Source organism: Acipenser ruthenus, chromosome 1 (assembly GCF_902713425.1).
Source record: "Acipenser ruthenus chromosome 1, fAciRut3.2 maternal haplotype, whole genome shotgun sequence".
Taxonomy (NCBI): Eukaryota; Metazoa; Chordata; class Actinopteri; order Acipenseriformes; family Acipenseridae; genus Acipenser; species Acipenser ruthenus.
Window position 1 is genome coordinate 55,670,329 of NC_081189.1, and position 19,920 is coordinate 55,690,248.

The 19,920-nt window shown below is 36.4% G+C and overlaps 1 protein-coding gene and 1 long non-coding RNA gene across 2 annotated transcripts in view; one reads left to right on the forward strand and one right to left on the reverse strand.

Annotated features, from left to right (window-relative positions):
* Positions 1 to 899: 899 nt before the first annotated feature.
* The window catches only part of btc (betacellulin, epidermal growth factor family member), a 46,524-nt gene continuing 27,503 nt past the window's right edge, over positions 900 to 19,920 (forward strand). Inside the window, exons 1-2 of the mRNA XM_059026320.1 lie at positions 900 to 1,361; positions 5,863 to 5,964. Coding sequence (XP_058882303.1) covers positions 1,310 to 1,361; positions 5,863 to 5,964 — 154 coding nt within the window. The 5' untranslated portion in view covers positions 900 to 1,309. The remainder of the gene's footprint in view (positions 1,362 to 5,862; positions 5,965 to 19,920) is intronic.
* LOC131737440 (uncharacterized) lies at positions 11,742 to 13,529 on the reverse strand. Its single transcript, XR_009329043.1, has 4 exons — positions 13,469 to 13,529; positions 12,908 to 13,106; positions 12,320 to 12,480; positions 11,742 to 11,926 (listed from the first exon to the last, which is right to left on the reverse strand). It is a non-coding gene; the product is annotated as an uncharacterized LOC131737440 (long non-coding RNA).

The following is a 19,920-nucleotide window of genomic DNA, read 5'->3' on the forward strand; positions in this document are numbered from 1 at the left end:
ATCAGCCCTTAACATCCCTCAAAACAAAATAACTTTTTAACATTTGCAAAAAGCTCAAATCAGTTAAACAGATTTGAAATGAAATGTGAGTCTTCACTACATCTTGATGTCACGGCTATATTAAACATAAAATTCCTACTGCAGCACAAATTGACCTTTGATTAACCAGACCTACAGTAACAAGCCAAGATATAAAAATGAATATTTTTGTCTGTAGACTGCTTCAAAAGTTGCATGCTCTTAAACATTCAAGAGTAATCTTGTTTAATCCATTTGATATCACTTTTGTGCCAGTGAAATGTGTACAACTTTAGCTTTGGCCTCTTTCCGAGTATTTCTTGTATTTGATTTCAAACAGTTTCAGTCCCAAAGAGGAATGAAGGGGTTTCACCTGATTGTATTCTATCACTAAAGGTCCGCACAGTGAAAGGACACAAAGTAATATGTTCTGGAAGACACCTTTGGTAAACTATTTTTAACTTGTTTCAATTTTGGGTTAATTTGCTCCTAGACAAGCCCTATCTGAATTGAAGAGCATTAGGGTTTATACTTGAATTTAGTATACAGTGTTTTTTTTTTCAAAAGGGGATTCACTTTACTAGATGTGTTTTAAATTGTTAAATTACACCTATCTGTAATTTGCTTGCTGCTGCTGTTGTCTTTAAACACACATTTCCATTTTTTATTAGCCAATGTGTTTTTATTTTACTTATTCATTAAAAAAAAGATTTTAAAAACTCATAGAATGAATATAACCAAAAATTGATATACTAAACCTCCTCAAGGGTACCTTTCGTATTTTATTGATTAATTTATTTCCTTTTTTAACGACTAAAATTGTTTATTACAATATGTGAATTCCAGCAAGTGGCTGAGACAAAGACTGAACACATAGCAAGCAACACGTTGGTAGTTTAGACACATCCCCTAATCTTCGACGGATTTTAGAGACGATCCCTGGCGACCAATTTTCAGGTCGGTGGTAGATGTGAGGGGTACTAGAATGACGTCAGTAAAAAGTAGGTTTTTTTTCCCTCTGTGCGGCTTGCAAAAGTCAAACCGTGTTTTAAAAGTTTGAAAAGTTACTTGATGCGAATCGTCTTAAGTTCCAAGACAGGTTTGAAGCAAAACGATCTATCCCAGAACCTGTCGAGTCATACAAAGGTGAAACGCTGCAGTTTTCAAAAGCTTATGCGTCTATTTCAAGAGTTTGAATATGACAATTGATGAGCAGAATATTCTGACGCATCTAGAAATTAATTAATTCAAGACAACATTTTGGATTGTGTGTTCACCGGAATTCTACGACATGGGAGTCCTACTATTAAGCATTTGCAAACTGGTGCTGGCAATAACAACAGGTAGGTTACCGTAACTCTGAAAATGTCACATGAGCAGTACATTTAACTTTTAAATTAGTGGGTATTATTGAAGATATGTAATTAACTAAGTACCAGGAACCCTGTTTTGTTATTTAGTTGTATCGTACCGACACTTTTTCTGTGCAAACTGAACGTTGGCCACCTGTCCGGTATGAATTGATTTGTTTAGGGTCACTTTCTAACCAGAATGAGAGATCCTTTGATCTAATTGCAGCAGTAGATATGCTAGGAAATGATCTGGCTTACTTTTTTGTTTTCTTTACTGTTGTAGCTGACTTAAAAGTAATTCGCTGTAGATGTTGGCTTTTTTTAAAACTACTAACTTAGTTTAGCTACTGGACTAGCTCGGAAAATGAATGAAAACGAGAACAGATAAGGCTAATTCACATTGTATGCATATTTCTGATTCTGTGCAAAGACCTGCAATTATTGACTTGTAAGGTAAAGCAAATGGTACATTTATAAATAAACTGCGTAGAAAAAAAGTGTATGGTACACTATTAGCCTATATAATTATCACCATTGACACACATATGGCATTTTTTAAAAATCTATATTTTAAATTAAAATGTGTAATTATTTAATGTGTTTTAGTTGATAGCTTGTTATTCAACAAGTGCTGTATTTTCAACAGCATAACTACTGGAGTTGGCTGTTTCACCACAGCTAAGTTGTCTTGCTTACAATTTATCTTGGTATAACTGAAAAGAAAATCCTCTTCTCCAAAAATATGCAAGTAAGGTGTTTCACACAAGTTCAGTCATACTAAGGGGCAAGTCTGTGAAATTTGGTCAAAAATATACTGATGCACAAAAGGAATGCAACACTTGGGTCTGATGGATTGAACAAATATTTTAAACATAGATATCAGACAAAATCACAGCAAATGTGAACAAAAATACAGATCAAAGAATCATGATAAGTTTTCAGTATGAAACGTGACACACTGTCAAAATCAAAACATTACAAAGTTAGTATCGGGTATGACCTCCCTGCGCATTAACACAATCATGGCAGCGTTGATGTATTGACCTGATAAGCCTCTGGATTGACTGCTGTGGGATGTTCAGACTCTTCCTGTGCCGCTGCAGCCAACTGGCAAAGGTTGGCTGGTCGCGGTTGTCTCCTGTTGAAGGTACTGGTGATTTAGTCCCACAGATGTTCTATTGGACTCAGGCCAGGAGAAAAAGCTCACCACGGCAAGACTGCGACATTGTTTTCTTGAAGTGGTGCAATTGTAATCCTAGCACTGTGTTTTCTTGCATTGTCCTGCTAGAAAATAGACACTTATGGAATGGCTTGCAGGAACGGAAAAACTCTTGCCTCAAGGACTTTGTCAGTGTATCGTTGAGCAGTAAGGTTCCCCGCAATCTGCACCAAACGCGTTCTTGTGTTAAAGGAGATTCCTCCCCACATCATCACACTTCTACCGCCCCACTGGTTGGCTTGAACAACGCAACAGTCAGCATAACGCTCACCACGACGTCTCCCGTCAGGTCTGTCAAGGGCAAAATGGCATTCATTGGTGAGTAAAACACTCCAGCACACTCTCTGCCACCACCTCAGATGTTCTCTGGCCCACAGAAGATGGCGATTTCATCTCTCAGCTGTCAACATGTTACCCCTGCACGGCCTCCGTGCATGCAAATCATTTTCATGTAGACGGAGAGCTACAGTCATTCTGCTGATGCGCATTTCTTCCTGGAATTTCTTGTGCTGTAGCCACTGCAGTCTGAAAACGATTACGCAGATGGATCAGTCGGATATGACGGTCCTGGGCCGGTGTGGTGACCCTCTGTCTTCCAGGACGTGGCCTGCCCCTCACAGAGCCGGTTTCCTGGTTTCTCTGGACTAGTCTGCTGATTGTTGAAGCAGAACATCTCATTCTCTGGGCAACTTCTGTCACAGACAGGCGTACTTCAATCATGCCCATAGCAACCAGGCGATCTTCATTACTCAAGCGGGGCATGGTCGTATCTTTCGCTGTTCTTGGGTTAATTAAAACCGTCTTTTTGAATGGCTATTTATACAGATTCTAAAATCAACCCATTTTGACAATTTTAACTCAAATACTAAACACTGAGCACCTGGCGGTTTTATGAAATCGCATGACTTGAGCTCAGTATTTTGTTATCCCAAGAAACAATATTACTCAAACAATCAACAAACCTATCTGCTCACTATTTAAAATGTAAATAACATTTTGTATGTGCCCATTGAGCTGTTGATGTAAAACTGTTGCGTTTTCATTGTGCATCAGTATATATGTAAAATGTATCTAAAAGTGGGGGTGTGCTCATAAAGTGGCAATGTACCATAGTTATTGTCACCTGCTGGTGATTCATGTCCCCAGTGACAGGGATATAGTGGAGAAATCTGTCTGTGTGATGAAGACATTCTTTAGCACAAGTTGTTGATACTTACCAGAATCAGGAAGTCTGTATTTCACACCATATGATACCTTAAAATGTACAGCCCTAGTGATATAGGCTATGTCACTAAAATACTAGTTTTAGATGCTGAAATGTAATAAAACCTGTATTAAATGTGAATAGTATACTGTATATGTACTGAATGCAAGGGTTATCTGTGACAGTGTATATAGATCAATCAGATTTGAGTCGGATGTCTCTCGGTTACAGCATGAACCTGTTCCACGATACTATGTAAGAAAGGGGTTGGGTAGGGCATGGCAACACATTTTAAAGCATTTATTCTGTAATCATAAATGGCGAAACAGTAAAGTAATCCACTGTGTATTATATGAATACTGATTCAATATTATTGAGTTGTCTGTCCTTCTTAAAACATCTGTCAGCTGATATTCAATCAAAATGTCATTGATAGTCCACCACTTCTTAGCGTTTAATAATGTTAATTATAACAACTGTGGATTCTTTGAACAGTAGAATTGTATTGCAAAATAAATCAAAAGAGGATGTCAGAGGTTTAATCTGGCTAAATACTTGCCAGGTACTGTTAAATCTAATCATTTGATTGTGAACAATTCCTCAAATCCTCAAATATTGTATTTGATTAGCATGGCCCTCAAAGAAGAGCCACATTATAAGGCTCAGGGCTTTAATCTGTGATTTGAACGAAAGTCTTGCACTGCTGACTCAAACTAATATGCTGTTTTACAGAAGTTCATTATTAAGTAAGACTTTGTTTTTAAACCCTGTATTAAATGTGAAACTTCAGCAGTCACTACAAAGAAACAATTACACTATTCTTGCTGTGTTATTCTTGCTATTCTTGTTGTTTGTTTTGTTTTTTTAATATAAATTTAGTCATCACCAGTGTTTTTTACCCTGGTTTTCTCCCCAATTTGGAATGCCCAATTATTATTTTTATACTGGTTCACTGCTGCCACCCCCCGGCGACTTGGGGAACAGAGGCTGAAACACGCGTCCTCCGAAACGTGTTCCTGCCAATCCGTCATTTTTCGCACTGCGGATCCACAGCGAAGCCATCAGACCTATAGTTCCGGAGGACAACACAGATCTGAATGGCTCCACTGCAGATCCGCAGGCGCCCTATCAGCCACAGGGGTCGCTGGTGCGTGGTGAACCGTGGATTGCCCTGCCGACCTAAGCCCTCCCTATCCTAGCCGGCGTTCGGCTAGGAACCCCCGGTCACAGTCGGCAATGACGTAGCCTGGATTTGAACCTGCGATCTCCAGGCTATAGGGCACATCCTGCACTCCACGCGGAGCGCCTTTACTGGATGCGCCACTTGGGAGCCCACAAATGATAACATTCTTATTTTTTTTTTTTTATTTTTTAATTCATGATCAAAAGGATATACAAACAAGAAGAAAAAATTGGTATTCTCACATTACAGCTATGGACAAAAGTTTTACATCACCCTATAGAATAATGTTACGTTAACTTATTGAATTACATACCCTTTGTAGTTTTCCATTAGCTTAACGAACAACTAACAGAAATTGAAAAAAGTGACATATCAAAATTCTTCTGTCTGCTATGAAATTTGTGCTACTATGATGATAAAGTGAGTTTTATGCTGTTAGTCGTGTCTGTAGCCTGCTCTACATGACTACCTTTTTCAGCATATACTATGCACTTTCATGGGTTCAGTAGATGTATACATTTGAAAGTAAAACAGCCAAGACACTGCTATTTTGGAGATTGTAGTATGATCGACTGCTGTAATATTGTGATTTGGTGACCTTGGAAATTGCATTCTGTTTCGGCAGTAGGGCATATCTTTGTGAACTATTTTAAAAGGCTGTGTGAGACCAATTTGCTTGTACAATTCTTATGCATATATAGGACATTTACATATGTCTTTCAAACATATCAGCTGACCATTACTATAGCTTTATTCCAATTCATGTCTTCAAATCGAAACTTAAGTCATGGTAAACACTGTCGCTCTCTCTAGTTGTATTGTTACACATTTACACATTTAATAATGCCGTTTTTGTTTCATGTAACTATGCTTTGTTTGTGTTAAGGTTTAAGCTTGTGCAAATATGCAGATGCTGACTGGAATGCGACTAGGGCATCAGAAACTGGTGCTGTGCTCTGCGACAACCTGGAAGATGACAACTGCACAGGTAAATATGGTTATGTTCATCAAATAAATATTGATTGTTCATCAAATAAGTAATTTGTGTTATGGTGATGACCATGGATGTACTTCTTTGACCATTTGCTGGATAATAAAGACACCAATCAACAGAAAATACATTATTCACACTACCTAAATCAGTGACGCTCAATTAGAGTTATCCATGGGCCGCTATCGGAATTACATGACAACACGTGGGCCATTTGCACAGAAGGGGGCCAAAAAATGTGAAACCCTTGATTTAAAAAAAACTTAATAGGATGTAGAGAACTGCAAAATGAATGTCATTAATGTGCAAAATAATGCTATTTTCTTAATTGAAATAAAATCCAGGATTTACCAGTTTCTCTGGCAATCTCTAATGGGAGAGGTGGCCTCTTCAATCTCTGGCAAGCTTTGTGAAGGATGGTTTGTAGGACATTAAGGCAAGGTGCGTGCACTGATGGAGGTGCACATCTGTAAGCCAGTTATGGTGATTAATTTTTATATAGTTCATAGTTCAGAACCCTGATTCACACATAGGTTGATTCAAACATTGTTAATATAAAGATGGCTAGATTCTGACTATTCTGAAACTGGTCAGTGTAATGAGACCAGAAATCACACAGTCCCACTTTGCTACATTTTTCCTTCAAGACATCTGAGCATGATGATTTCTAATTGAAGGGCGGCTTCAATATAATCAAGAATTTGCTTTATTTCAGAAGAGCAAGGCCCATCAGCAGAGGCCAAAAATTTTGGCCTCTGCTTTTGAAATAAATAAAAGTACATTCTTTGGAATTTTGAAGTTGTCCAAGATTATTATTGAACTCTTGCATCATTTGCATCGAGGTTTCATCTGTAGCAACAGCACGCAATGTGGGATAATGCAACATATTTCCCGAAAGTAAATCTGTGTGAAAGATTTCAAGGCTCCGGTAAAATACACACACACCTTTTCAAGCAGATCCCTGACAGTGCTTGAGAGAATTAAATTGTTTTGTTTTGAACTGCACAGAATCTTTCTAGCACTGACCTCCTGCTTAACCAGCAGGCATACATTGTAGTGCAGTAGAAGGTCATAATGGTGAGCTGAAACTTTGTGTAGAAGTTCTCTAATAGGTGATGTTGTAGGCTGAAAGTTGAATGTCTGTGATTTACCAGTTTCATCACAAATTCCATTGTTTTTTTCAATTCATCGGACAACTTTCCGTACAGAACAGTTTGGTGAATGATGCAGTGCAGGCTTTTTAATCAAGAGTGTATTGGTAACAAACGGAAAGCAAAGCTTTTCTCTTTCCCTGCCATGGAGGGAGCTTCGTTGGTAACAAGCACATTTATTTTCCACATATTCTAATCCATGCTGATCAAAAAAGCCTTTTACTTATTCAAAAATGACCTCTCCCGTGGTGTAGGTTTGTAATACTGTTAAACACAGAAATTCTCCTTGAAGTTTTGACCGTAAAATCGCATGGTTTATCAAACCAATGTTGACAGAGAATCCTCGCTGATAACCTCCACTCTTCAGATTGCTGTGGAATCAGACAATGGAACTTGCTTCACACGTTCTGGCAAACAACTTGTCTAGTATTTTCAACATGCATGTTTGGAATTCATGAAAGATTTTTTTTTTCTTTTTAGCTAATACCCACATTAACCAGAGAGAGGCCACTGTTGCTTTTCATGTTGTGTGAATTGCATTTGAAGTCTGATATGAAGATTTCAGACTGTTCATTTTGTCATGCCTTGCAACACTGCCAGGAGGATAAAATTACTGTGCTTGGTTTCAAAGTGATGCGATGGCATAAAAAAAGAGAAATCAGCCATCCAGTTTGGATTAAACTAATGGTTTTCGCTGGCCTTTTTACGGCGCTTACTCCCACTTGCAGCCATTTTCCTCATCCGAATTTAGAAAAAGTGGCTGGTGTTTTAGCTTGAACTTTGCAATACAGCCAATGCAGAATAATGTGCAAGCATAACATCCAATAGGACTCGCACTGTAGCCTTCCAGTAAAATCAAGATAGGTGGAGCGTGATAGTGTGATTTATTTATTTATTTTATTTATTTATTTATGTATTTATTTATGTATTTATTATTAATATTTTTGCACTCTTAGACATGGATTTAACATACCTAATTGAGTAATTCAATTATAAAAGGTGAGCTGGCGGGCTACTAGGGTAGTCTTGGGCCAGCAGTTTGTATTAAAAATGTAATTGTCGTAAATATTTAATTGATCCAGATGTAATGTGGACAACAACAATAGTAGTGATATCTGACCAAGACATTTCACTATACCAGAACAGACCATAACATTTCATTATGCCAGAACAGCCAATAAAGCCATCAGCTGTACAAATGTGAATCAGTTGTACAGAAAGGATATAGTGGAGAGGCCTATATATGTATGTAACACTTAAATGTTTTGAGGAATTAAAGTCTTACTGATTTAAAATAATAATAATAATAATAATAATAATAATAATAATAATAATAATAATAATCTGGAAAATATATATTGAAATACAACATCTTATATTCAAATAAACCTCAGAATACAGAAGCAGGTGGTTGAATCTAGACAAGGCTCTCCGGGACGCGAGTATCCGCGTCTTTTACGCACAAATTATAATATCTTTAATTTAATAATAATATCTTTATTTTTATATAGCACCTTTCATAGTTTACCACCATCACAAAGCACTTAACAGAGGTAGGCTGTGAACTGTGCATTATATGGAGAGTCACTTACAATAGGACTGGTTTGTCGGGACTCTCAGGTTTGCAGTTGTCTGCGTCCTCTGGACGCACGCCTGTCCCTCCGATGCCCCACCGCAGATTCTTTTTTTTTTTTTAATCATACAGGTAATACAGTTCCGCTGTGTGAGGTGCAAGCTTCAGAATGTTGGCGAGCTTATACTCTGCATTGTAGTTCCCGCTGTGGAAAACTGGAAAACCCGGGTACATCTTGGATTGGAGTGGACAGAAGGGCTGAATCCTATACTGAGTTGCACCCTTTTCGCTTGACCTCCTGTGTACGGTTGCGTGTTTTCCTGAAATCCATTTCAGGCTTTTGTGAATTCTAGCAAAAAGTTTTTTATTCTTTGTTCTTTTAGACACAAAAACATTGAAAAAAAGTGTTTGCAGGTGTGGCAAAGTGGCTGCTGATTAGAAACAGGTGCAGAGGTGATGCAGTGCAGAAATAATCACAGAGAAGGAAACTGTAATCCGTTTTGGAAAAGGGGTTCTTTTTATTTGTAAACTCCCGGTCCGGTGACCAAACAATAAACCTCTGGCAATACACACCAATGTGTAAAGCACGGAAGGAAAAGATAATAAATGGTTTGCAGACCAAATAATAATACACGTTATCCTCCCCACAATAATACAAAACACGGTCACCAGTCCGGGTGCGTGCAGTAGTGCTCGTGGTGGGTGATAACAATTTAACAGTGACTGTGGTGTAGTGTTGTTCCAAGGTGACAGCTCCGGAGACGTGTTAGCTATCTAGTGAATTTACAAAAACCAAAGACAATTACTAACAGCAACAAAAACAAACAAAACACTCACAAACTCTTTTTCACAGTTTATTAGGGATCTCTCCCGGTCCTTCCAGTTCCTTGTCTCTTTGAACCAAGCGAAGGAAAAGATTTGCGATTCACTGTCCCCTTTATGCTATCACGCATGACCCCTTGGTAAACGAGTGCAGCTGTCTCTACTGTCTGCAGCTGCTACGTCGTTTCTCTTCTGGGTCAATACGTTCCTGCAGCAGGTCGGGAGGGAGATTTACAAACAAACATATTTTTGTCACAGCATGTTATTATTGTTGTAAAAAATGTTTTCAGCCATCATTTTTTTGTCCTGGACAGAAACTGTAAAATTGTTAAATCATTCCGGTTTTCCTAATGTATTCACAAAACGGTAGCTGTGTGCTGAGCAAGTTAACAGAAGAGTAATCTATTATTCAAAAATACAATCAACAATATTATGGATTACTTGTTTAATAATTCTGATTGTGTTTAATAATTAATATTCTAACTTCCTGGACCATGTCTAGTTTTTTGGTAGTGCCACCAGCCAAGTTAGCCTTTTAAGTTTGTCCCTATTATGTTTTGATTAACACAGCCATTAAGCCATTATAACTTATGCGACCACCTGGTCTAAGTGACCACTTTAAATTCCTCCCAATGATATTTGTGCTTTTATTTAACTGTATTAAGCGACCACCTGTCCAACGAGACCTGCGACCACAATTCTCTTACCAGCAACTGACTCAAACCTGTATTAAGCACCCTTACACAGGGCTGTTGTTATTAAATGGTACGTCCTAAAAGGAATACGGTAACGTTTTAGCGGTCTTTTATCCGTAATCAATACAACAACAGCGCAAGGTTTTCGGACTTTCTTGTGTGACTTTTCACATGTGGTAATTCACATGTTTATTTTCACATGTGGTCATTCACATGTTTATTTTCACATGTTCCACCTGAATTTTCACATGCATATGTAAAATGTTTTGTAAGATTATTTAATATTTGTATACAATTATTCTCCACAAATCAAGGTGAATATTTTTTCCTCCTATTGTACCAGATATACATGCACACAAATTGACATTACACAGACGCACATTGCCACCAGATAAAGTGCTTTTTGTAAAGTTAAATTAAATGTATTCCCATATATGAGTAACATAGACCAGACAATGTGAAATTAATAATTTTTAATACTGTTGCAAAATTACAGGAACACATATCAACACATTTTAAATATAAACAAAAATACGTAATTAGGAAAAAAAGTCATTTTGATGTCCATTCTTACAAGATTCCATTTTATCGTGCAGCTTTTTTTTAATGTCCTTTCATCCCTCAGCTTTTGAGCCATGCAGGCTTTGATGGTTGTATCATCAGTATGAGGGAACCTGGTTTTCACATGATCTGCAAAACAACAATAGATTTAATAGTACTATATGTCAACAGGGGGTTTCCATCCAACGACATGCTGGTTGGGTTGATTGTCCTCTGAGTCTGAACCACCCTGTGTGTTTGGAGTGTACGGTGTGTGTGTGTTGCCCTCCATGGAGTCCTGTGTAGGGTGTAATCCCAAGCTCAATACAATAGTTGTATGTCAACATCACAGGGTCATATAAATAATAAAAAATTTTAAAAACCCATAATAAATCAAATAACAAAAGTAATAAATAACATTAAATACTTTTACTTTTTCTTATATAATAAATAATATTACAATAGCACAAAGGTAATATGTAAGTTGCATTGTATAGTTTATTTTATCCATTTAATTTTTAAATAAAAGTAGAGTATAAAATTATAGTACATTATTATATTTTATATTTGAAAGTATAGAAAAAAATTATCCTTTTTTGTGAAAACACAATATACCTATGTTGTGGATGGCACAATGTAAACTAATCAAGTGTGGTAGATAAAATGTTTCATGGACAGCAGTGTGGAGTAGTGGTTAGGGCTCTGGACTCTTGACTGGAGGGTCATGGGTTCAATCCCCAGTGGGGGACACTGCTGTTGTACCCTTGAGCAAGGTACTTTACCTAGATTGCTTTAGTAAAAACCCAACTGTATAAATGGGTAATTGTATGTAAAAATAATATGATATCTGTATAATGTGAAATCATGTATAATGTGATATCTTGTAACAATTGTAAGTCGCCCTGGATAAGGGCGTCTGCTAAGAAATAAATAATAATAATAATAATAATGGACAAATTGTGCCTGAAATATACATTCCTATTATCAGCCTAACTTTCGAAGAATCCAGTGCCTGCCTGACGTCATTGCATTGGATGCCTTTTTTGCCAGTGACTGAGGACTCTGTTAATTGTTCTTTTGAGAACATTGCCCCCATCAGATTTCTTGTCATTTTTTTAATAGTCACTGGCCTGTCTTGCCTCTTGCTGGGCTATTGGATTCAATAAGCCATCTATCTTCTGAAAAGCAGTCATAAATAATAAAAACAGAACAATAAGAAACTAGAGATACAACATGCAAAACAAAAACTTGACCATGCAATACAAAATATTAACAAACACTAATCTAATAATAGTATATAGTAGTGAAACTGAGATGATCTTTGTAACAACAAAAAAACTAATTTGAAACTATGCATGATATTTCCTACCATGCTGTGTGACATATTTGAAGTTATATCATGTGTAGTCTTCTATATAGTGGTTAAATAGTTTTTGTATTGTATTCATTAGAATTACACAAAGCTATTTAATAATATGCAAAATTAAAACCAGGTGGTGGTGTGCTAAACTTATGAGTAGCATCACTCGTCTCAAACATTTATTGTAGGATGTCATTCTTAGATTACTTACACTATCCCTGTTGCATGAAATCTCTGCATGTGTTGCAGACTTGGCAACTGGATGCAACTGATGTGCTGCTTGTTCTGGTGAAGTTTCTGTAGGCCTGACTTTACTTGGTAGATGTTTCTGAACATACTTCTTTACTGAAGCATCTATCAGTGCAGGTATGCCTACAAATACAAGAGCATTAACCTTGCTGTTTATTATATAATTTTATTATTGTTTATTTAGCAGATGCCCTTACCAAGGGCGATTTACAACTTTCACAAAATATACATATTACAGGAGTCATAATGCTTCACAATAACTACAGTCCAATATACATTAGCTTCAGTCCTAAAAGTTTAACTACGATCAATATACAATAACTTAAGTCCTAATAAGAGAAAATACAATATATAGTAACATCAGTCCTAATAAGAGCAAGCTTAACTAAAATAATTACATAATGTAGTACATGGTGCAATCAAGGGACAGTGCAAGTAGTAGATATGGTGATAGTTACATTGGGGTTACATATCAATTCCAAGTGCAGTGGAGTCAATATATAGGCATTAAGGTAACAAAAAAAGTTACTGATTTATTTTAGTTGCATACCTTCTTGGAGTTGCATGTTCAGTTTAGTGAGTTGTTTTATTTTAATACTTTTTCTTTGTAGCTCATCCTCCAGAGTTTCAATTTTTTTAAGGAGTCTATCTCTGCTAATCTGACCAGGATATCCATCATTAGTATTGCTAGCTGTTTTGTATTTCTCAAGCAATTCAGAATTAGCTTTTTGTACAGCAGCAACTTTGTTCTGAAAAATAAAATAACAAACAACATATATATTATTAATCACAAGTGGGGGAAAAAGCAATAATTTATTGTTTTTATAAAGTTCTACAGATTAATTTAATCTGCTTTATTATTTAGGACAGAAAAGTTATATTAACATAGCAGAAAAAATGAAATGTTTACACTTAACCTTTCATGTAATAGACGTCAGCCTATATGCAATAGTCAGGTGTTCTTTAAATCCAGTCCTTGAGGACTACAATTGAGTAGGTTTTCTATACTTCTTTAACACGGTGTCTGTTTAAAACCTAAGGGCAGTATGACCAGTTATAATCCAATAATTTATTATGAATGGTTGAGGCGGAATGACAGCCAGAACACTACCTTATTAGGTTTAGGAACACTGCAGATCCTGGGTCTTTTTTGTGCCACTATCTCCTCATCAGGTGAATACCTTACTGGCTGCTTTAGGGCTCTCTGCCCCTTGCCCCTCAGACTGTCATCTTCGATGTCATCTATTTGTGCATCTAACCACTCCTTTTCCTTTTTTTAATGCATCTTAGGTTATCTGTAGGGATGAAAATGACAAATGAATAAGAAGGGTCTTATTGATTATCTTAGAAATAATTTTGTAACTTTTTTTATGGAATTCACGTTGTTAAGTAGGTAATAAGAAAAAGTAGTTGTGAGCAGGTAATAAGAAAAAATAAATTAAACATTAAACAATTTTATTGAAGACATCTGAACACGTTAACACTGGACCTATATAGAAGCAATAGATAGAAAATAATATATAGTAAACGTGTATACATTATATTATACATACAACCACTAATATGTAAACGATTGTAGCACTTTAAGTGTATGTGCTTTTTTATAAAAAAAAATTTTTTTTAAAAACAAAGTTTTTAAAAATACATAATATGGGGGGAGAAATAGATAAATACGAAAGCACTGTATGTGTTTGTAGCTGTGAAGTTGCTTCAGAACAGTGCACAAGATAGCGTCTCAATTTACACATCAAACAGACGTAATGTCCTATCTAGTGTTTATATATCTATGGCTACTTGTGCTGCCAGCAAGTGGGTTGGTCGAGGGATGGAGCTAGGAGGCGTAATTGTCCAGAAAATGGGGTTGGTTAATCCTGGTGTTGGGCGGAGTAATATAAAGTCAAGGAAGAGAGCGAGTCAGTGCGAGTTTGTTGTCACAAATTGTTATTCATAATATTTGTTTATAAAAACCCTGTATTCACAAACTTAATGCGTCTATCTAATTTATTAATCTATACAATTTATAGTTAAAACGTACTTACCACTGACGGCTAAGACTCGGGCCGGGTATGATTTCCATTCATCTTTTGGTTCCTTTTTTTTTATTTTTTTTTTTTTATCTATGAATCAAGTCCAATTCTCTCAGGATCAGAGATTTTTGTCCTGTACAAATCTCTCTTCACTAATACTAATTTCCTTTGATTTGACCCAGAATATGAGAACATACCGGTGGTGTTTATTTTCTATTGCAGACATTTTAACTGTTTTAACCGTTAGAACTACAAAGAACATATCCTATTCAAATTGGGTCTCGAGGTCTGATCAGGCTAGAGCGAAAATACGTGGTGTTCTGTAAACTCATTGTAATAATACTAGGCTTATTTTAATTTATACTTGTATTCTTAGTTTTATTCTTTATTGTGTCCATTATTATAATTTTTTAACTTAACATGTTTTTATTTGATCAAACAAGTTTAATTTGCTGTAAGAGCTTATCACATATCAGATGTAAAATTGTATAATCACATGTGATCAGGAAATATTCACGTGTTTAAATGTGAATTTCATATTCACATGTGTTTCAGCTGAGAATTTTATAATCACATGTGATCATCAATGATATTTTAATGTGGTCACATATGAACACATGTGAATAATCATTTTCACATGTGATAACATGTGTTTCCCATGTGAATCACATGTGTTTTTTCCGTAAGTGACATCTTGTAAAGGAAGAGAGAACGTGGATTCTGTTTAACCTGCTTCATTATTCGAACACAAGAACAAGCTATGACATTAATCACTTCCCCCAGATGCTACTTTAACTTGCATTTCGTTCTCGCGCTTGCCAGGAACTAGGTAGCTTCCAATATGTCCGTTTCATGTTGTGGTGTTCTTTCCCGCTAATTTAACAGAATGTTCTCATAATTAGGATGTAGCGTTTTATGACTTTAAGGCAAACCGTTAAAAGGAAAATAAACACCGAAAAATTTAAACCATACTTATAAGAGTATGAAAACTATGTGCACGGTAATCGAAAAAGATCTGCTTATGCTGGCGTTGATTTCAGGATGCAATGAATCAACACGTACCTGAAAGGCAGACACAGGCATTGAAATTTGCAAAGGATTTAAAATATTTTGTGTGACCTGAGACAGGCAAGCATTCATTACTTTCACAAAATAATTTGTTTTGTAAATGCATTATCTAATATCACATGACATCTTCTGTCTTTTACAGTGTATGCAAGACATACATAATTACAGGAAAGCATGTCAGAGACAAATAGAAAATTCATAAGTTATGGGCCCTCTTTTAAGAGACCACCTGTGTTAAGAGGCCACTATTAGACTGTCCCTTGATTGGTCTCTGAATACAGGTTTGACTGTATATAGATAGATGTAGCTGATCTTATTTTCCTAACCTGTCTTTTTGTACACTTAACATTTTGGTCAGATGACAATATAAGGAATACAATGAAGTGACACTGGGGCTGTGCTGCCTCTTATGATCTCATAATAGTATTTTAAATCTCATGGTAGTCATTTAAAATCCTATAATTTACTTTACGTTCAGTTGTCTCAGTCTTTGTTTATACCAATAATTCTGTATTTCTTAGTAAGCAGAACAGTGTTTTCTTTGTTGGTGAAAGGGGAAAAAACAGTGGTAATGTTGTAAAACAAGCAAGAAACAAGTACTTGAACAGGCAGTATTTTAAAAATGTCAGTATGTCCATTATGTTGATTAGAAAAGAACACTGTTCATGGTAAAATACAAATCGATAAGGGGAGTTTGTCATAAGTACCATGTCTAGACTACAAGTGGCCATTTATGGTGTCAAAACTACAACAGCTAGTACAAGACTAACCTTTTATATGGATGTCTAATGTCTGGGAGTAGGCGTATTGCTTAACTATGTTAGTTCCTCTGTTGAGGCGTTTTAAATTTGTTTTACAAACCCCCCAAATAAAGGTGTTTTTTTTTCGGAAGATCACACATGTCTGTTTAATGGTTCTCAGTCAATAATGAAAAGTATGAGTAAGACAGTGACTTCCATCTTGAGTGCATAATATCTGCTTTTTGCTAAACACAGACGGACACTTCTGGTTCACATGCTAGAAATAAGGGAAAGCGAAGTAAATAGGAGCTGCTGTACAGTGTATCTAGGGGCATACAGGGTATAACATATGGAGTATTCTATAGGGTCATGGGGGTACACAGGATGACTCAGAAATGCAAAAAGTAAAGTAAAATACATTTTTGAATAGCAACTCAAAGTTTACAGTCTGACTATACTTTAAAATCATCCACCTGTACTAATGCGTGATTTTAATTGAGCAGATTTCATATCTGATATTAGGTACGGCTGCATTTTACTAACAGCAATAGTGGCTGGTTGAATTGTTTTATGTCTTAGTAAACCCAGATTATCCTGTGTATCGTTTTGAGTCAAAAATGTATATGGGTAGTTGACAAAAAGTCATGTCTGGAAATTGAAAAAGAAAAAATCTCATATTGATGATGAAAACCATATAGTTGCATTACATTGAGTCTGAAGTTCTCAAACAAATATGTCGTAACCTTGGATTTTAAATTTCAGTCCAATTTTATGGACCTTTTAATGCATCAGTGACTTGAATTTGTCCTGCGGTGTGACACCATAAAATATGTTTATGTAACATTTCAAATAATCTCATTTTGATAACAAAATTGTTTCTCTTCATCCTTGATTACTCCTGTTTCTAGATCATTGACTATCTTTTGATTATCAAGTGAAATGAGACAGAATTTGCTGTTATAATGGTGAAACCCGGGTGTCTCCCACTAAATTCTGAGTAAGATTTGCTGTGATTTTTCTGCACATTGTTAAAAATCCATGAATTTACTTGTGTGGTATAATGACATTACCTGCCACATACTCTACAGTTATTTTCATATTTTTCTTTGGACTCAACCTTTTTTGCCCTCTCATTTATAAGCGTCACCCCAAACGACACCATGTCACACCAAAGGAAGAAACAAGAAGCAGTGAGATTTTTCCCTTTCAAAAATATATTTTATGAAACTTTCAAAAATCTGTGAACACCATACAATCTTTTAAATGTAACAATTCAACAAAAGAACTTGAAATGTGTTTAACACAAGCTTGAGAAATGTGCCAACTCTATGAAACTTGAGGTTTAACAGGCATAACAAGGAATGATTTGCTAATGTTTGTTTGAAAAATAGTTTGCATAAAATGTACCCCACATCACTTAAAATGTTCAACATGACATTCAATTGGTGCAAATAACTCTGTAAAACACCATTTACACTGGTTTATTATGAGAACATGTCCACTGGTGTGACAGCTGTGTCCTCTGGAGTGACATGAAAATGGTGTCACACCAGTGGACATATCTGTCACACCAATGTACTTCTCATGATGTTTGGCCATTTTGGAGCCTTGTGGTGATTCTCAAGCATTCCATTTTAACTCACTGGACTCTTTTCTTATTCGTTTTCATAGTTTAAAAGCTGTCACACCAAAGGATGTAACAGATGGATGCAAAGGGCAGTGCTAGAAAAGTGCAATATTTTTTAACATTTATGATAAAAAAAAAAAAAACTCGCCCTCTGGCCACACGATGTGCTCTAGCGATGTCGTCTATACTTCCCGACTGAGGAAGAACCCTCTTCTCTGCAATGGTGTCCAAGTAAATGCATGTTTTAAAATCGCATTATGGTGTCACACCGCGGGACGTCCTCTTTGTGGACAACACATAACCTATCATAACTATTTAAAAATGTCATGTATAGGGCAGCAGTGTGGAGTAGTGGTTAGGGCTCTGGACTCTGGACTCTTGACCGGAGGGTTGTGGGTTCAATCCCCAGTGGGGGACACTGCTGTTGTACCCTTGAGCAAGGTACTTTACCTAGATTGCTCCAGTAAAAACCCAACTGTATAAATGGGTAATTGTATGTAAAAATAATGTGATATCTGTATAATGTGAAATAATGTATAATGTGATATCTTGTAACAATTGTAAGTCGCCCTGGATAAGGGCGTCTGCTAAGAAATAAATAATAATAATAATAATAATGTATAGACTTGAGGAATATCATTCTTATAAATACACTACTGTGTTGACATGCCAGGAATTTGAGAGTGGACTTTTACTAATTCTTCTTAAAATTATCAATGTTTTTCAAATTTGCGGCCCTTCATAACAGTCACACCAGTGGACATTGATCAAGTTTAGTTCAAAATTCCCCCCAAAATTGTTGCGCATTTTGCAACTTTTCATATAGTTTAGATTAAATACATAGCCTTTTACTATATGACACAGTTTTAAACAAAATAAAATTAAGTTATTGTTGTTTTTTGCTCCATGGAAAGCAAAAACAACACGCCACGTCAACTACCCATATATTTGTTACTTGCAAAAGAAAAATCATGGAAGAAAACATTTACAGAAAGTGCAAAGTGACAAAGTTATACCGAGTCCCTTTGGATCATGTTATGTTGCCTTAATAAAAAGCTTATCATTGTTAGGTATTTTATTTTTTTCTTGAAATTGATGTTTTTGATGTTGTAAAATATTAAATGGCACCTATGCTGAGATGGGAAGTAAATGTTAACATGATGAACATTTAGTGCTGACTATTTTGGATTATTTATAATAACTTTTCCAAATAGAAAACAAATATGTGTGTTTCAAAAGAGATTCCCAAAACACTGTCTTTTGATTCTTTGCATCCAGAATTACAGATTGGTATTCTGTCCTAAACTAAACTGTTGTGACATGAATTATATATTAAATAAACTGCTTTTTTATTTATTTATCAGATTATTCTGCCCTTTATTGCAACTGTGGTACTGTTGTAGAGATACATTTGTAAAGGGGTACTTGAGCTGAAACTTCCAGGCAGAAGGGGTACAGTTAAAGAAAAAAAGGTTAAAAACCACTGCTCTAAAGCATTAACAAATGTCACTAGGTATGAACTACCTTGATTTCTTTTATCTGAATATTTCAGCTTTTATTTATTTAACTAACTTGGGAGAAACGAAGATGAGCGCTTACGTCCTCCGAAACGAGTGCCGTCAGCCATCTGCTTTTTTTCACTCTACAAGCCCGCCGTGCAGCCATATCCAGATTTTGCAGCATCGGAGGACCACACAGTTCTAAACTGCGTACAGGTCAACCCGCAGGCGCCCGGCCAGCCACAGGGGTCGCTAGTGTGCAGTGAGCCAAGGACTCCCTAGCCTACCAAACCCCTACCCTGCCTGGGCAGCGCTTGGCCAATTGTGCGCTGTTCCCTGACAACTACCGTCCACGGTCGGCAGTGGCATAGCTTGGATTCAAAACGGCAATCTCCAAGCTATAGGGTGCATCCTGCACTTCATGTGGCGTGCCTTTACCGGATGTGCCACTCGGGAGCCCCAATATTTCAGCTTTATTGTAATCAAATCATTCAGTACGGTTACATGAGATCAAGTTTTCGGAAGACAAATGTATTCGGGAAAACTGAATTAGGAACAGAGGGCTCACTTCAGTCTGCAGTAAAACTGAGACAGGAATTATC